The following is a 15,863-nucleotide window of genomic DNA, read 5'->3' as shown; positions in this document are numbered from 1 at the left end:
TGAGATCTGCTCAGTGGTGAGAGGCTATTAACTATACACCCTTCTGCATGGCCATGTGTTTCCAACACTTTTTATATCCCATTTACATTGTATAAATGCCCTGGCTGATTCCAGTGGCAGAGTTGTACTGAGCTTTCCCCTCACCACCATGACTAATCTTATGGAGCAAAACAGAAGGTTTGTTTTTTGCAGCACTGTGTTTTAACCTCATCCATACCACATTCAATTTTCCCTTCAGTTCCTACTTTCAATCAACATTTTAAAAACCTCAGCCACCACTGAAGAGGTTTAGATAAGCACCTCAACATGTAAAACAACTAAATTTTGTGAATTATATGTAGTTTATGTTAGAGATAATTTAGTATATATAACCAGAGTTTCAATTTTCTCCTAGAGCATAAGAGTAGGATGAATTATTTGTGGAAAAAAGGCCAGAAATAGAAAAAAATAAAGCTTTCCTAAGCACAAACATTTTTCAATGTCCTAAAAGCAGGTAACTTGTCCAGTATATCATCCTTTATAACCTTGTGTCAGAGCTCTGGCTATGCTCCTGCCTTGTGTTCTTACATGCTTTTTTGGGATACAACTCCAACAGTGATATTGAGAGTGATCTGAAGAATCAGTGCCTGTGTGTTTTCAACATCTCTGAATAACACTTCAGGAAGGTCAAGGTAGTATAGCAGTGTTGAGTACTTCCCATACTTGACTAATCCCCTCCACCCATGATGGGAAAAGCAAAGCAGGATATTATAAGAGCATGATTTTAACAGTGTTCTGCTGAAACTAAAGTTTCATCCTTGATTAAATATATCCTTTCTGACTCCCTGGAAGCCATTATAGACATCATCCTTACAAACTAACTTATTCAAAATGTTCAGGAACATTGAAATAAGAATATTGTGTAAGATGCCACTTACTGAAGATTATTTTGTGTTTTTTAAAAGGTAATACTATTTTTTCTGAATGTTTTTCATGTTCAGATTATGAAACATGAAAACCTACACAGTTATTATCTATATTTTGTAACTACTCTGACTTGGTAATCCAGAAAAAATATCAGTTTTTTTCCTACATATTTCATAAAACCTTGTATATTGTTCTACTTTTCCTTGCACTGTAATGCTGACCTGCTTTTAATAGCCAATGATATTTTTATAAACTCAATAGGTAGTGTTTATGTGCAGTAACATCTTAGGTCCTAATCAAAGCATTAATTTTGAATTACAGAATTGGCTGAATTTTCCCTATATTACTCTCCCAGCAGGCTCCCAATGAGGGGTTGAATCTTTGACCAGATTCAAAGATGCCTTGTCAAACAGCTGTGTTACTCTCCAAATTCTTTTGGGGAGTTTCAACAGTGTGAAGTGCTGCTTTTCAATCTGATAGTTTTTGGTCAGACCTTTTTGGCATTATGGTAGTTCCAAAAAGTCTAACTGACATCAGAGGAAAACATAGCCACAGACCAAACTTCTGTGGTTTCATTTCAAAGGCAGCCAGTCTCAAAAACAAAGAAACTCCAATGTTCAATAAACAGACAACATTTCACTGAGGAAAAAAAATCTTTAGCACTTTCAGGGAATGACATTTCTGTATTTACGCATTGAGACTTCAAAATTCAGCATGAAGTTCTTCTTTCTAAAAACATCAAGGTGTTAAAATAAATTTTCTTCTGAATCCATATATCCTGAGGTAGATGAGTGAAAAGGATTACAAAGTGTAAGAACTGCTTGAAACAATTATTTAGTAAGAAACTGACTCTTCATCTATAATATTATATAATGTAATTTTTGATAATGCAGCTTCAAGCATTCCCTGAACAGACTATAAAACCTTAATCTTTAATAGACTACACAGAAATCACAACTATTACTGGGAAAACCATTCTTCTATCAAAATGCAGAAGTGTATATTATACTTCAGAAAAATTGCTGAGTAAACTGTTTCTTGATCTCCACTATATGCTGTGTACTGATCTAAAATATTCAAGCAGCATTTGTTCTTTAAGACTAGGAAGGAAAGCAGTCCTATGAGTAGAGAAAACAAAAAAGAAAACACTTTGATGTGAACATATGCACGAATTTCAAATTCTTCTCAAATAAAAAAAAAACCTAACTACAAATTAGCAGTGGAGAAGGCATTACAAAGAATTTCCATTTACTCTTCTTCTCCTGTTGGTATTTAAATTTTTAATCAAACAGTAAGTAAAAGTCAACAAATGGCTTTTCCATAGTTAATTTTGAATTATAGCTAATACCGTGCATTAAAGGCATAGCAAGGCACTTCCTAATACATTTAGGGTAGGAGGAATTGTACCATTCTTTTGTGTAAAATACTAAAAGTACATCTGCTAAGTGATTGATATTAAATTACTATTTCTGATTGCAAGAAAGCTTCAGATAAGCAATGCTGTTCTAACTTACTCACTCTACTAAAGACTAACCAAAAGCAATACTTTTTCAATTGAATTCTTTTCTCTCAGAGCTTTCTGTTACTCTGGCATTAAAGTATCTATGGCATCACATAAAGGAATGGTATCCATTTTGTTTTTCTAAAGCTGCTAGCCTTCAGAACAAAAATAGTTTGCTAGGATAACTCTGTAAATCTCTTTTTCCCATCCTGGACTTAGTTACCTTAGCACCTGAGCAGGCCAAGAAAATACAGTAATAAGAAAGGAAATAGCAGAAAGAGAAAGAAGAAAGAAACAATACTTAAATATTTATTAGTAATTTTTCTTATATATTTTTAATATGCATTAAAAAAATCCATACACATTTCTCAGCTCAATTACTTACAAAAAACTTATCTACAGAATCAAGTAAATCTGTCAGCTGTGAAGTTTATTTTTCCATGTGCTATCTTGAGATAAACAGGTCTGTAATATTTTATTTCCACTGATATAATTGTGCATTAATTCTGATCTGATTTAGTATTATATGGTGCAAAAGGTGACACGTTTCCTTTAATACAGCCCATTAGAAAAGGAAAGGAATTGCCAGTGTATGAAATCTAAAGAGTTTGATTGAAAGACTCTGGGACTTGGGGGTCAACTCAGTGGAAAAGTAACTTGCTCTACTACCCCAGGCACTAAGCACTGTGACAAGCAAACTTAAATACACCAGTCAGACTGCTACAGCTGTACATTAACCTACTATATAACCTCAACTTCTCCTGAACCAGTCAAACATGCATTTGCTGATCATGCAGGTAACACAGATACCTTACTGGTCCTTAAGTCACATTTAATACCAAGTCAGAGTGCTAAAACAAACATTTATTGCTTTTCCATATGCCATAAATTCTAATTTTCAAATCTATCTAAATTGTACACCAAAGACTATATTCAAAGAACTACTGAGATGGCAAAGCCAACTGATCTGAAATTAATGTATGGGAGATTTAAGGCACATTCTTACTTGGATCCTCAATCCACACCTGTTACCCCAGCACACCTGCACCTGGGGTTTTGTGGCCTCTCTCTCCCTCCTTGTCTTCTCCTGAAGCAGGTCTCAGCATCACCATGTCCTTGCCTGCCCAAGGACCGGCCATTCCTGCTCCCTAACTGGTTTATTTTTATATTTCTGCTGCTCTTTCTCCCAGTTCCAGCTCTAGTTCCTCAGCTCATAGCTCACAGCTCACAGCTGCTCCAACAGGGTTCATGGGTGGGCATCGGTACTCTTGCATGCAGCTCAACAGAAAAGTCAGTAAATCCACACAAAAACCATTGCCCTCTTTGGTATTTGGCCCCAGTGCTTGACTTCTCATGAGTTCAGGCAGGAGCAGCCTGGACATGCTTCTTACCTTTGGAACTTTCCTAGTAGTTATCAGTAAACGCATAGAATTCCTATCATAGAACAAAACAGAAATAGAACAAAGCATGCGGTATGCACTATTTGTCCAAAAGCTTTATGCTAAACTTGCCTCTTAATCTGTCAGCAGATTACACCTGAGCAGTGACAGACTCTGCTCTGTACCACGCTGTGATATGTCCTAAGATGCTGCTGCACAACACCAGCTTTTTAATTCCATACCACATTGCTCCAGGATGAACTTTGTTCTTAAATAGTTTGGTCACATGTGCTTCTTTCATTTTGTCAGGAATATTTTTTGACTAGATGATCTGTCCTGCAACTTCATCACTGACCCACATCTACACTAAGTAAACAATATAAAATTTTCCACTGACACACAGATATTTTAAACTGTAAACAAAATGCATGTTGCATATTGTTTGCATAATCTTTCAATTTATTTTCCTCCATAAAGCACAACAAGGCCTGATCAACTGTCCTGGCAAATTTTTGTAGTTGAGGTTGCAATCTTCCTCAGAAGCCTATCTGTGAAGTCAAAGACAAACACCTAACTTAAGCTGTGGATTTTCAGCTGTGTTGTAGAGCGAGCCTCAGCATCAAATCTCAGTTGAAAACCCAGACTACAATACAGCATCCATTTTGCACACAGCTATGTTGCTGAGCACCCTCTTCTCTCACAGCATCACCTCTGCCACTCATTCATTCTCATTCACATACACTGTGTCAACCACATGCTCCACTGGAAACTGGGTCCATGCAGCACTTACCTCATGCTACCACATCCTAACCATCACTTTTCTCTAAGACTTCCAAAGTTGTATCTTACCGTAATGCATTTGCATGGCCAGGTTTTGGAAGGGATGAGCTACAGCAGCTTCTATGAGAAGCTGCTGGAAGCTTCTCCTGTTTCTGGCAAAGTCAATGCCAGCCAGGATGGACCCAATGCTGGCCATGGCTGAGCCCACCAGCAGTGATAGTAATGCCTCTATGGTAACGTAATTAAGAAGGAAATAAAAAAATATATTGCACAGATATTATTGTGGCCAGGGAGAAATGATGTGAAAATATGTGAGAGGAGTAGCTTTGCAGACACCGAAGTCAGTGGACAAGGAGGGGGAGAAGGTACTCCAGGTGCCAGAGCTGAGATTTCTCTGTAGCCCCAGATGAAGACCATGCTCAAGCAGCTGTGCCTCTGCAGCCCATGGAGATGCCACACCTGCAGTCTGGGAAGGAAACCCAGGCTGGAGAGGGTGGATGCCTAAGAAGAGGCTGTGACCCTGTGAGAAATGCATGTGTGAGCATGGTCTTAGCAGGGACGTGCAGACCCATGAAGAGAGGAGACCTTGCTAGAGCAGGCTTCCTGGAAGGACTTGTTAACCCTGCAGGGGGTCCATGCTGGAGCAGCCTGTGCCTGAAGGAATGTACTGTGCAGAAGAAGATGTTGTAGCAGTTCATGGAGAATTGCTGCCCACGGGATGAACTCAGGGTAGAAAAATTTGTCAAGGACTGTATCCTGTGGGAGAGGCCTCATGCTGGAGCAGGGAAAGGACTCTTCTTCCTGAGAGCAGTGGCAAGAACAACCTGTGATGAACTGACTGCAACCCCCATTCCCCATCTCTCTGCATTGTTAAAGTACAGGAGGTAGAGCTTGGGAAGGAGAGACAAGTGGAGGTAGTTTTAAGATTTATTCTACTTCTCATTATCCTGCTCTGACTTGGTAGTAATAAATTACATTTATATCCCCAAGTTCAGTCTCCTTTTCCTGTGATGCTAATTGGTGAGTCATCTCTCTCCATCCTTATCTTAACCCATGAACCCTTTGTTATATTTTCTTTGCCCTGTTCAGCTGCAGAGGGGAGTGATAGAACAGCTTTGGTGGTGCCTGGCATCCAGCCACGGTCAACCCACCACACTTACACATTACATTTCTGCTTCCTTTGGGACTCAGAAGAAGATTTGTTGTGTATTATAGGCTATACACTTCGATGTAGAAAATGCTCAAAATGCATCTGTCCAAAGGTGTTTGAGGCTGTCCTTTGGAAGGTTAAAAAACATGGAGTTATGAACAAACCTGAAGAAACATTCAGGCAGCTGGCAAATCAGTCACTACATGGCTTGCTTAGAGTTGCAAGTGGCTCATAGCAGTAGTTTAAACAGAACTCAGATCTCATGATTCTGCATGAAACTACTTTCAAGAAATTCTGTTAGAGAATGAAGAATGCTGATTGTCCATTCTCGCCACTTTTGAAATCACGTAGAGGTAAGGTATGAACCAACCTGCACACGTACGAAGGTTTCAAAGCAAACCCAGCAGTAAAGGGCTTTAGTTGTTTCCTTTCACACTCATTATTTCTCTACCAAGTCATGGAGAAGGCCACACAGATGTTTTTAACTACACCCTAAAGTTACTTTTTGAGGACCTAGGTGAAAACAGCACTTTGCTTGGCCTCAAAGAATTTAAATCTGCTTAGTTACATTAAGAAATAATATTCAGTGTAGAGGAAAAAGTATGTCACATTATTAAATAGCTAACAAAATTTAGACATATTCTTTATTTGATTTAACAATGTATTGGAATTATACTTGGATTTCTTCATAAGGAACATCACCCACATTACATTAGTCACAGGTGAACAACACCATGTACAGGGGCTAAGTGTAATTCATTCAACAGTTTATAGACTGTCCTGAGGTAATCTCAAATGTTAATATATTCCGCATCGTTCCTGTATCTTTAAGACCCTGCAAACAAGGACTTTGTGTGTGGGGAGTGCTTTTAGGGGCGTTCTTAAAACCGATTTCCCCGGGCAGCTTCCTGCCTTTTGCCGTGTGCTGTTTGCTTGACTGGCTGTTTGGTCAATGCTTAGGCAGAGGTTTTGTTCCCCTTTTTGGCTTCTCTTTTCGGTTTTTTTTTTTTTTTTTTTTTTTTTTTTTTTTTTTTTTTTTTCCTTTTTTCTCGTCTCGGAGAGGCTGCCTTGGGGCGATTTCCACAGGCTGTTTCTGTTCCTGTTTCTGCCTAGCGGGACAAGCCCCCGCTGCCGCACAAGCCGCTCCCCGGCACCGGCGGTGCCCAAGCCCGGGACAGCACACCGCGGGCCGCCCCAGCCCGGAGCAGTCGCTTTGCTTCGCCTGCCCCGCTGTCTCCTGCCGCAAGGAAGGCGAAGTCCCTCCCCGAGTTCTAGCCCCTTGATCTGAGAATACCAGCTGTCGAGGAGATGAACAGAGCGGGGAGGGGGCAGGAGGAAAGCTTTCCCTTTGTCCTTCGAACCACGCACTCGACTGCGGAGCACCACCTTGCAGGGGCGGGTTGTCCCCAGCATTTTTGGGCTTCTCTTTGTTCTCGAGATAGAGCAATTTTGTTGTTGTTGGTTTTTTGGTTTTTTTTTTTTTTTTTTTTTTTTTTTTTTTTTTGCCTGTTGCTGTTACGCTTGTTAGTAAACTGCTGTCTTTTTCACTTACCTCTACTTTCATTCTTTCCTTAGTGGTGGAAAGGGACTGGTTAAACCTATAGAGACAACTCGTTCCAGAGTATTCTTGAAATTGTCTCAAACCAAGACATAGACCCATGGTCCCCCAGTGACTGTCACACATACAACACACACGCATCCCTCCTCAAATGCTGAACTTCAGATATAAATCTTAGATTCTGATCTCATTAATTCTTATTTTACTCTGCTGATTTTGATAGTATTTCAAGACTGCACCAGGACAAAAAAAACTGATCGCATGAAAACTAAACCTCTCAGAAGGCTGTCCAAGTACCCGTTTTCAAAGATGTGTATGTTAATGATGGAGACTATATGATGTCCCACAACAGGGCAGGATGAAAACTTCTTTTTTGTGAAAATTGCTATGCAAAGGCTTCACAGGATCTAAGGTACATCCAAGCAAAAGTAACTTCATGGCCGTGACTTGGGGGTGATCCAATGATCAAAACCAGGTGATAGTCCAGGGTACAGGCTGAAGCAGTCTACAGCATCAACCCATACATTATGTACAATTTTTATTAAACTACACACCTCTTATCAACATCTCTACATGAATAACTAAACTGACCTCACACCAAACTGTACTGAGAAGTATGACTTCTGCAGCCATGTACTGTAGATTGCCCTGTTGTAGAGATTTTTTTATAAGTACACACAGTTTTATAAGCTAAGCTTTGAGAGGATAACAGATTCATACATAGCTGTAGTTTTCAGTGGAAGCTGCTGTTGGCTTTTTATTTGTAGTTAGTATTTAGATGCTATGTTAATGTAGAATATAATAGTAGATTCAAGCTATAGGCAGACCAATAGATTTACTTGTTCTGGAATTTTAACTCAACTCTCTCTGTATCATTTCCCCACCATTTATTTCACAGAAGATAACTGACAATATAATAGATTACAATCTTCTCTTTTATAGAAAATAAAAATGTAGGTTACATCAGAGCTATCTTTTCTTCTCCTCACGACCTCCTCAGTAAAAATGCAGGGCATGCTTCTGGGACAGGATACAAACATGTCCTGGCTTGAGAACAAAGTTGATACCTCTCAGTAGGAATTATTAGAAGCTTCAAAACATATTTTAATTTGACTCAACTATAATTCATTACAAAAGCTTTTAGTTATCTTGAAGTATAATATCATTGAGAACTGCAAAGAATTTTTCAAAGAATGACAGGCTAGAGAGTAACCAAAAACGCAAAAACACAAATGTTTTGAATATTTTTCGTAATAAAATGTTAAGATGAAGGTAAAACAAAACAGTGTTCATAATGTGCATCTTCCTCCCTTTATGCCTGCAGTGGTACCAGTTTTCACTGGCCTAACTCTGTTGTGTGCTGAGGGCTTCCAGGAAAATGCTGATCTGAAAAATCCTTGAGATTATCTAAAATATTACCTGGAGCTTGTTAAAAGAATGTGAAGAGCATATTTATACTTCTTAAAAATGAAATCTTAGATACACAGACAAATTCTAGATACACAGATTATCTATATTGACTGCTACATTATTACAACTGCGTAAAAATCCTTTTGATAGCTTATTGATAACTTGACTTCATGTAATTTAACTGACCCATATTTGCTAAGGTATTGTATAAGCCAGTGTTTGGAAAGGAGACAGAAAAAAAAAGGAAAGAGAAATCAGATTAAATTGTACATCTGTGGTTGGCATAGGTTTAGCAAACATTATACAACATATGGAATGTAGAATCCAGGGCTATTTCTTGGAAAAACTAGTATTACATGAAGGACAAATGGCCTGAGCCAAACAAACTACAAATTCCTAAATACATAACAAGACAATGAAGAAAAATCACTTATAAAGTGTTCTACTGCTAAGCACCACTTTATACAAGTAGCATACCTGCTGCTTTAGTTTATTATTCATATTGCAAATGAAGATGAAAGTTAAGATTCTCCAGTAGAAAAACACATCACGTGGCCTTAAATTAACAGTCCTGTCTTGACTGCAGCAGAGGGTGAAAAAAGTTACTAAAATCCAGAACATTAGAATGACACATAGTAGTGCAACTCTATCTTGTCAGACTCCTCTTAGTATTACATACCATTATTAATAATGTGCATTACATTAACTAATTTAATATATTTTGGCATTCATCATCCTCAGTTTACCACTTCTGTAACTCTGCAATTTGGGGATGTCAAGCAATGTCCGTCCATGTCATAATCTACATCAAGGCATGCCCATGCTGAGGTCATCACATAGCGAGTCATTGATACCCAAGTCAGCTTTAAAGAAAGACACTTTTCATAATTATCCAACAATTTCAAATAAGTGAAAACGTATGGATAGGCTTAGGTAAAGCCTGCAAGAAGCCTTTACTAAATGGAAAACAGGTGCTCCAGTTCCAGGCCATGTAATTCCCTATTGATCATAAAGTCCAAAGGTTACAGGACTAATAGCTTCCTTGTGGTAATCAGGGAGCAAAGACACTGGCCATGGTCAAACAGCTGGGGCATATTTTACATATTTGCAACATAAGCGTCAGTTTTAATGAAAGTATGTGTTTGGCACATTTATTAATCTTGTAACTTTCTTTGCATAAACAGACCCATTTTCCTCAGTTTTCTATTATACCACATTAAAAAAAAAAACCAAGAGAAAAGGCCACTACCAGCTGGTATTAAAAAACATGCTTTTTTTTTCCTCACAAAAATTCATTTTGCACTTAGCTTTAAGAAAACACACATGAACTAAACACAAAACTGCACCCTTCTATGTAGTCAAAAGATGTAAGAGGAACAGCAAGAGTTAAGAGAGTATGTCTAGTGCACCAGAAAGGAAAAACAGCTTCTAACAACAAACAAATTAATCCTAACCACATGCTTATTATTTACAATTGAACCTAGTGCAAAATAATGCCCACTGCAAAGACCCTAAATAAATAGAATAGTTTATTCATGCTTGTTTTAAAAAGTGTAGTTTTTTTCCCCATTCAAACAGCATATTTAATCTTGAGAGCTCAAAACCTTTGCAATAATGAAGTCAGCTTTGAATTTATGAAAATCAACCTTAACACCTTCTGTATAAAAAAACAGCTCTTAAATATTCAATAAAAGGGCTCACTGAATGCACATGGTAATGTCAGTACTCACTTTAATTCAACCTTGGTAACTAGATCTAGAAAAATGTTTGAACTCTGGTGTCAGTTTGAGAAAGCTGAATATTAGATCATAACACTGAAACCTAGAGTGATATTTCTAATTAGGGGTGTTTGCTCAGAGAATCACCAGAGAACTGGAGGAAGGGAGGGGCTGACCTCTGCCTTCATCTTCTCTTTTAAAGGAGTTTGTTTTCCAAAACCCACTAAACAGTAACTACACAGGCTGGTTTAATCTACAAGCAGTCAAGTACTATTCTTTGTGAACTAATCACAGTGGTTAAAATATTCAGGAATACACACACTACCGGTATGACACATTTGCATCAGATCTAATAATAAAGCAGAAACAAACAGGATAAAATGGCCTCAAATGGATGGTAAATCAGTGTTTATCAGAAAACAAATAATGATTCATAGCTAGCATATTGAGACAGAATTCAAGCCCTTCACAGCTACATGATGGACTTTTACAACAAATCATCTATTTTATTGCTAAATGGATGCTCATATCATTTAGCATCAAAAAACACCCCATATATGTTTTGTAGAAGAAGATTTTGTTAGTACAATGTCATGAAATGATGTAGCTAACAATTTAGGTGATCTATAGAAGAGTTTCTCATATAAATTGTGAAGTGTTTGACCTGGCAATGGAACAAGGAAAATACTCTTATTTTTTATCATCTCATACATCTTAGGTGTTAGCTAACAGAAAAATAATCATTGAGGGCATTAACTAATTACAGTGATTTTTTCTGACATTTCAAATGCTGCTGCCAGCATATGAATTCTTACAGTAGTGTATAAATGTACATCTCAGCCAGAAAAAAAGGTCAAGAGCATAAATTAAGATGCACTGTTTTTCTCCTCTCAGAAAAAAAAAATATGCAATATTACAACAAAAGTGGGGGAACATCTGTGAAGGTCAAAATAATCTGAATTTAATGCAGAGTTGTTGTAAAACTGTATGTTTTCTTCATTTTTATTTTCTTCCACAAATATCACCCTTCTGATAGGAAAATACCAGCAAGTATTGGGCTGTCTTCACTGCACTCATCTCATCAGAAAGCTGTCCTGCCAGTGCCAGCCATTGCTTTAGTGGTGCAAGGTCATTCTGATTTATTTTCTTTGGTTTTTCCCTCTCTCTGGGGGACAACCAATCCAAGAAGCCCCATGGCTTGGCTCAATAATATGTGGAAATGAGTTGTTATTTACTGTGGTTGCAATCCTCAACCTAGCTGGCAGCATCTAAACTGAATCACATCCACTGGTGAATGGTCTGCTGTGGTTTCCCAGCTTGCAGGGCCACAATGCAAACTTCAAATCAAATGGATATCTATGAGAATTGTGATTATTTAAATGTCATATGGAGTCCAAAGCATTCAAAGCATTCTTCTATCCAATAATTCATTGAAAATTTTAGATGTCAATATCCCATCCTTAACCAGTATAGAGTTGCTATTTCCACACCATTTTTCCCCTGAAGTGCAGCCCTATTTGTTGTACTCAAGATAGGAGGAATTTTTGTCCTTCAAAACCAGTTGTTATCTTCACAAGAGCTGTCAAGTTCCAGACAGGCAGAGATATTCCTGTTCCTGGCAGAAAAAAAATATTTGATCCAGCTCTGGCCCAAGAAAAGAAAAAAAAATAAAAAGGAAGGGGAAAAGAAGAAGAAGAAGAAGAAAGGAGGAAGAAAGAAAAAAAAAAAGACAGGAAAAGAAGAAGAAGAAAAAAGGAAGAAGAAAGAAAAAAAAAAAGAAGACAGGAAAAGAAGAAGAAGAAAGAAAAAGAAGAAGAAAGAAAAAGAAGAAGAAGAAAAAGAAAAAACCAGAAGAAGAAAGAAAAAGAAAGCAAGATTTATAGTCCTCTAACCTTTCTCTCAACACACTATTAGGGTGATAAACAGCTCTGTCCAATTTTCTGGACTAAAACACATCAACTCCTTTTTTAACTGTCGGTAAAAACAGTGTCATGTCTAAATTCTCCCATCCCCAGATACCCAAGTGCTAGGAAAGATAATTACCTTGTCATCTCTGTCATACTCTTCTTCCTCGTCCTCTAGCATGTCCTCCACTACCTGCAGACAGAAACAGTAGTAGTTGTCACCATTTAAAAAGAAAGAGTTTTGTTCTGTCAATTCTAAGTCTTTTGTAGATGAAAACTTTATTAACATTTGAAATAAATGCACAGAGGGAAAATGTACAACTAGGACAAAACACTTGATCTAGTGAATCAAATTTAGGAAAGTGTTATAGCTTTAATTGACCTACATTGGGGAATTATATACTGAAAACCCTTCCTTTGCAGAACGCTTGTTTGACAATTTAAGTATTTAAAAGGTAGTTCAAAATTCAGTATATGCCTGTTTTAACTAAAGGAATCCTTTGTCAGCTCCACTAGTGCCTATGCAGCACACACACATACTCACTTCAAATTTATGGTTACCTACATAAAAGGTCAACACTTTTAATAGAATTTACAGTATTCACCAAAAGATCCTTGAAAAATACAAAGCCAGAAATAAATTCACAGTAGTTTATCTCCTTATCATGTTCAACAGTGATATATACCATATGCTCTCTCAACATTAGCCCTGTGTTTCTTTAATAATAATTTTGTACAATCTGTTCATCTAACTTTATGCACATTAATTGCTAGCTGCACCTGCCACATGTCTGCATCTATGTATTTTTCCATATATAGTTTTTCAGTCCAACACCATAAAATATAAACATACATTAAATTATTTCTCCAAATATTAATAATTATTAATCATACCATCAGCATGAAATAAACCACTAAGTTTAGTTTACAGAGGGATCAAATGATTTTCCAAAGATGGGCCATGGCAGATTCAGACTTAAAAATCTCTCTCTCATTACACTGTGATCAATGACCCTAACAGGAAAATTCTCTGTTGATGGAAAGAAAGTTGTACCTCCTTATAACCAGAAAATAGTGTGCTTCCTTATATCTTTATGTGTATATATATATATGTATATATATATAAGAATATCCATAATTAAAAGCCCAATGTCCTATTATGGGTGCAAAAATGTTATACTATGTATTATAAAATATGCATAAAGAGGAAAAGTGGAGGCAAAACTCATGGATATGAAACAATTTTTGTGATTTAAGACAACACACTAAAATTAAACTTCATAGCCACCCCCTCAGACAATACTGCAAGGGTGCTCCCACATCCACGTACAAGAACTTAAGGGACTTTTTCCAAGAGCCAAATTCAGGTAAAAGAATAACTGAAAAATAAAAGCGTGTGAATCAGTTTAATTTCCCAGAGATAGCTCTACCATCAAGAAGGTCCCAATTAGCCATGTTACTTGGGCCCATGCAATGCATAAACAACATTTTGATGTAACATCAAGTAGAGCACTGTGCAAGTCACCCACACAGTTCAAAACATTTCCAGTTTCAGCTATTTCACCTTGTTTGAACCCTGTCCCAGGATCCCTCTAACAACAGTACTTTGGAGGTCAACCTCCAGTTCTGCCTACTGGCTGCTCTGTCCTGGAGGTTTGAATGAGATAAAATTAAAAATGCAAAGAAACCATGAAGAGCAAGCATGTCCAAAAGCATGAGAAGGAAGCATGAGTTGAGAAATTAAGGAATTACTCTTGAAATTTTTCTATGCTCAGAACAACAACTTTAGCAGGAGGAGCCTGACTGACTAAATCTGCAGCCTCAGACCTGGCACCAGCCAGTCACATGTACTTCTGAGTCCCCTTGTGCAGAAGAAGGAATCTAGGCTGTGCTCTAGACACTATCCATGAAGAAGTCTCTCTCACCAGTCTGTTAGCCTTTTAGGCCAACTCTGCTCCATCTCTCAAAGAAGGGGGATCAAAGAAAGTTTTGATCACAGGGAAATGTTGAGAGCATGTTGCTGAAATATATGCAGCTCCTGCTTAGTTCAATACATCTTTTATATCCCATTTAGAGGTGTCTGAGTAATCCCGTCTTTACTGACCGCTAACCACTCTGAAACAAAGGCATTTTCTGTTTCCCACTCACCTGCATCACCTTCTTGTTCCTCTCCTGATTGCTCATTGCTATATTCCCTGGGCTGTTCAAAGTCTTTGGAAAGCTGAGCTGTAAACTGCATCACTGGAGTTACTGAGTTCTTCAAAAACACACACCCTCAAAACTTTAATGCAGTTGGTTCCAGTGACCCAGTTTACTGAGCAGCTTCACCAAATAAAATGGTAAACTGAGAAAAGAGAAGGAAAACAAGCTGTTAAGGACTGCAGTAAGATGGAAACTCTTTAGATCGGTTTTTCCACATGCAAAACACCCACTTAACTACAGCATTAGTTGACTAAAGCCTTAGATAAAAATCAGATCTGTTGACTCACACATTGCCTAATGCCCAGAGCTCACTAAGTCAGTAGGTCTCTTACTTTTCAACACTGACATTCCCTAGACACTTAAAGATCTCTTTTATGTACATCCAGAAATCCATTGTCATGAGAAGGTTGAATAGCAAGATGCCTATCTCACATTAGCATTCAAGTTAGCATGGTGACAATTAGTTGAACTGGAAATCTCTAAAATTGTTGTACATGAGAGCACCTCACAGAAATCTCTTGCATGACAATATCCATTCAAAATTATCCAAATAACACTTCAGAATCAGGTGTAGGGGGTTTCTCTTCCCCACATGTAAGGATCTCAAACTACTTTACAAGCTTCTGTAGAGAGGCAAAATGTTAACTTGTTCAAAGGGCATAAAAAGTCCTTTGAAATTACTTGAAGTATCAGACTAAGCTCAGACTTCTATCTCTTCCATTCCATTTTTTAATTCAGAAGCCTATGCTCTTTTTTCTAGTTTAGCCATACTATCAATTACATTTAGATTTGGAATACTGAATTGTTTAGGAAGAAAAACAGAATTCGATATTTGTAGCAAAATAAAATGTAATGAAAATGTGCCAGTACCCAAGATGCACAAATAATTCTTTGAAGTATATGAAACATAGCCCATACTTTCATTTGTCTTGAAATTCAAAAGAAAGGGTTAAAAGAAAAAAGCCCAACACACACAACCATTAAGGCAATATGGACATGATAATACAATTCATTAAAGCACCAAAACAAATGTTTTCAGAACTTGGCCACAAATTAAAACAATGAAAGTAGATTCTTCATAGTTGTATGACATATGAATTACTGGCACACTGAAGTTTTACAAAAGCTGTATACTTTATACTCCAGAACAAAGCAAGGCAGTTCACGAGAGGTATGGTAGCTCTGAACACAGGTTTCAATTTAACATTGTATAAAGAATACAGTAGGAAAAAACCCCACAATGGATTTTTAATCCTTTGATTCTGCCTCATTTCTATTCAAATAAAGTGCACATGTGCCACTCTGTTTGGAAGGAATACAGTAGTTATTTGGATCCCTATGTCAAGCATTATACA

General features: G+C 37.5%; 1 protein-coding gene across 5 annotated transcripts in view; it reads right to left on the bottom strand.

Moving 5' to 3' along the window:
- Positions 1-15,863, bottom strand: part of MCTP1 (multiple C2 and transmembrane domain containing 1) — a 220,276-nt gene that overhangs the window by 29,559 nt on the left and 174,854 nt on the right. For 3 of the 5 annotated variants that reach the window (XM_068177020.1, XM_068177021.1, XM_068177024.1), the window contains one exon: positions 12,446-12,499. The exons of 1 other annotated variant lie outside the window; for it this stretch is intronic. In XM_068177020.1, the coding sequence (XP_068033121.1) occupies positions 12,446-12,499 (54 nt within the window). Of the gene's footprint in view, positions 1-11,423; positions 11,740-12,445; positions 12,500-15,863 lie in introns of those variants that run through there. One more of the 5 variants, XM_068177023.1, reaches the window with a different exon arrangement.

This window comes from Anomalospiza imberbis, chromosome Z (assembly GCF_031753505.1).
Source record: "Anomalospiza imberbis isolate Cuckoo-Finch-1a 21T00152 chromosome Z, ASM3175350v1, whole genome shotgun sequence".
NCBI lineage: Eukaryota > Metazoa > Chordata > Aves > Passeriformes > Viduidae > Anomalospiza > Anomalospiza imberbis.
This window is presented reverse-complemented; position numbering and strand designations above follow the sequence as displayed.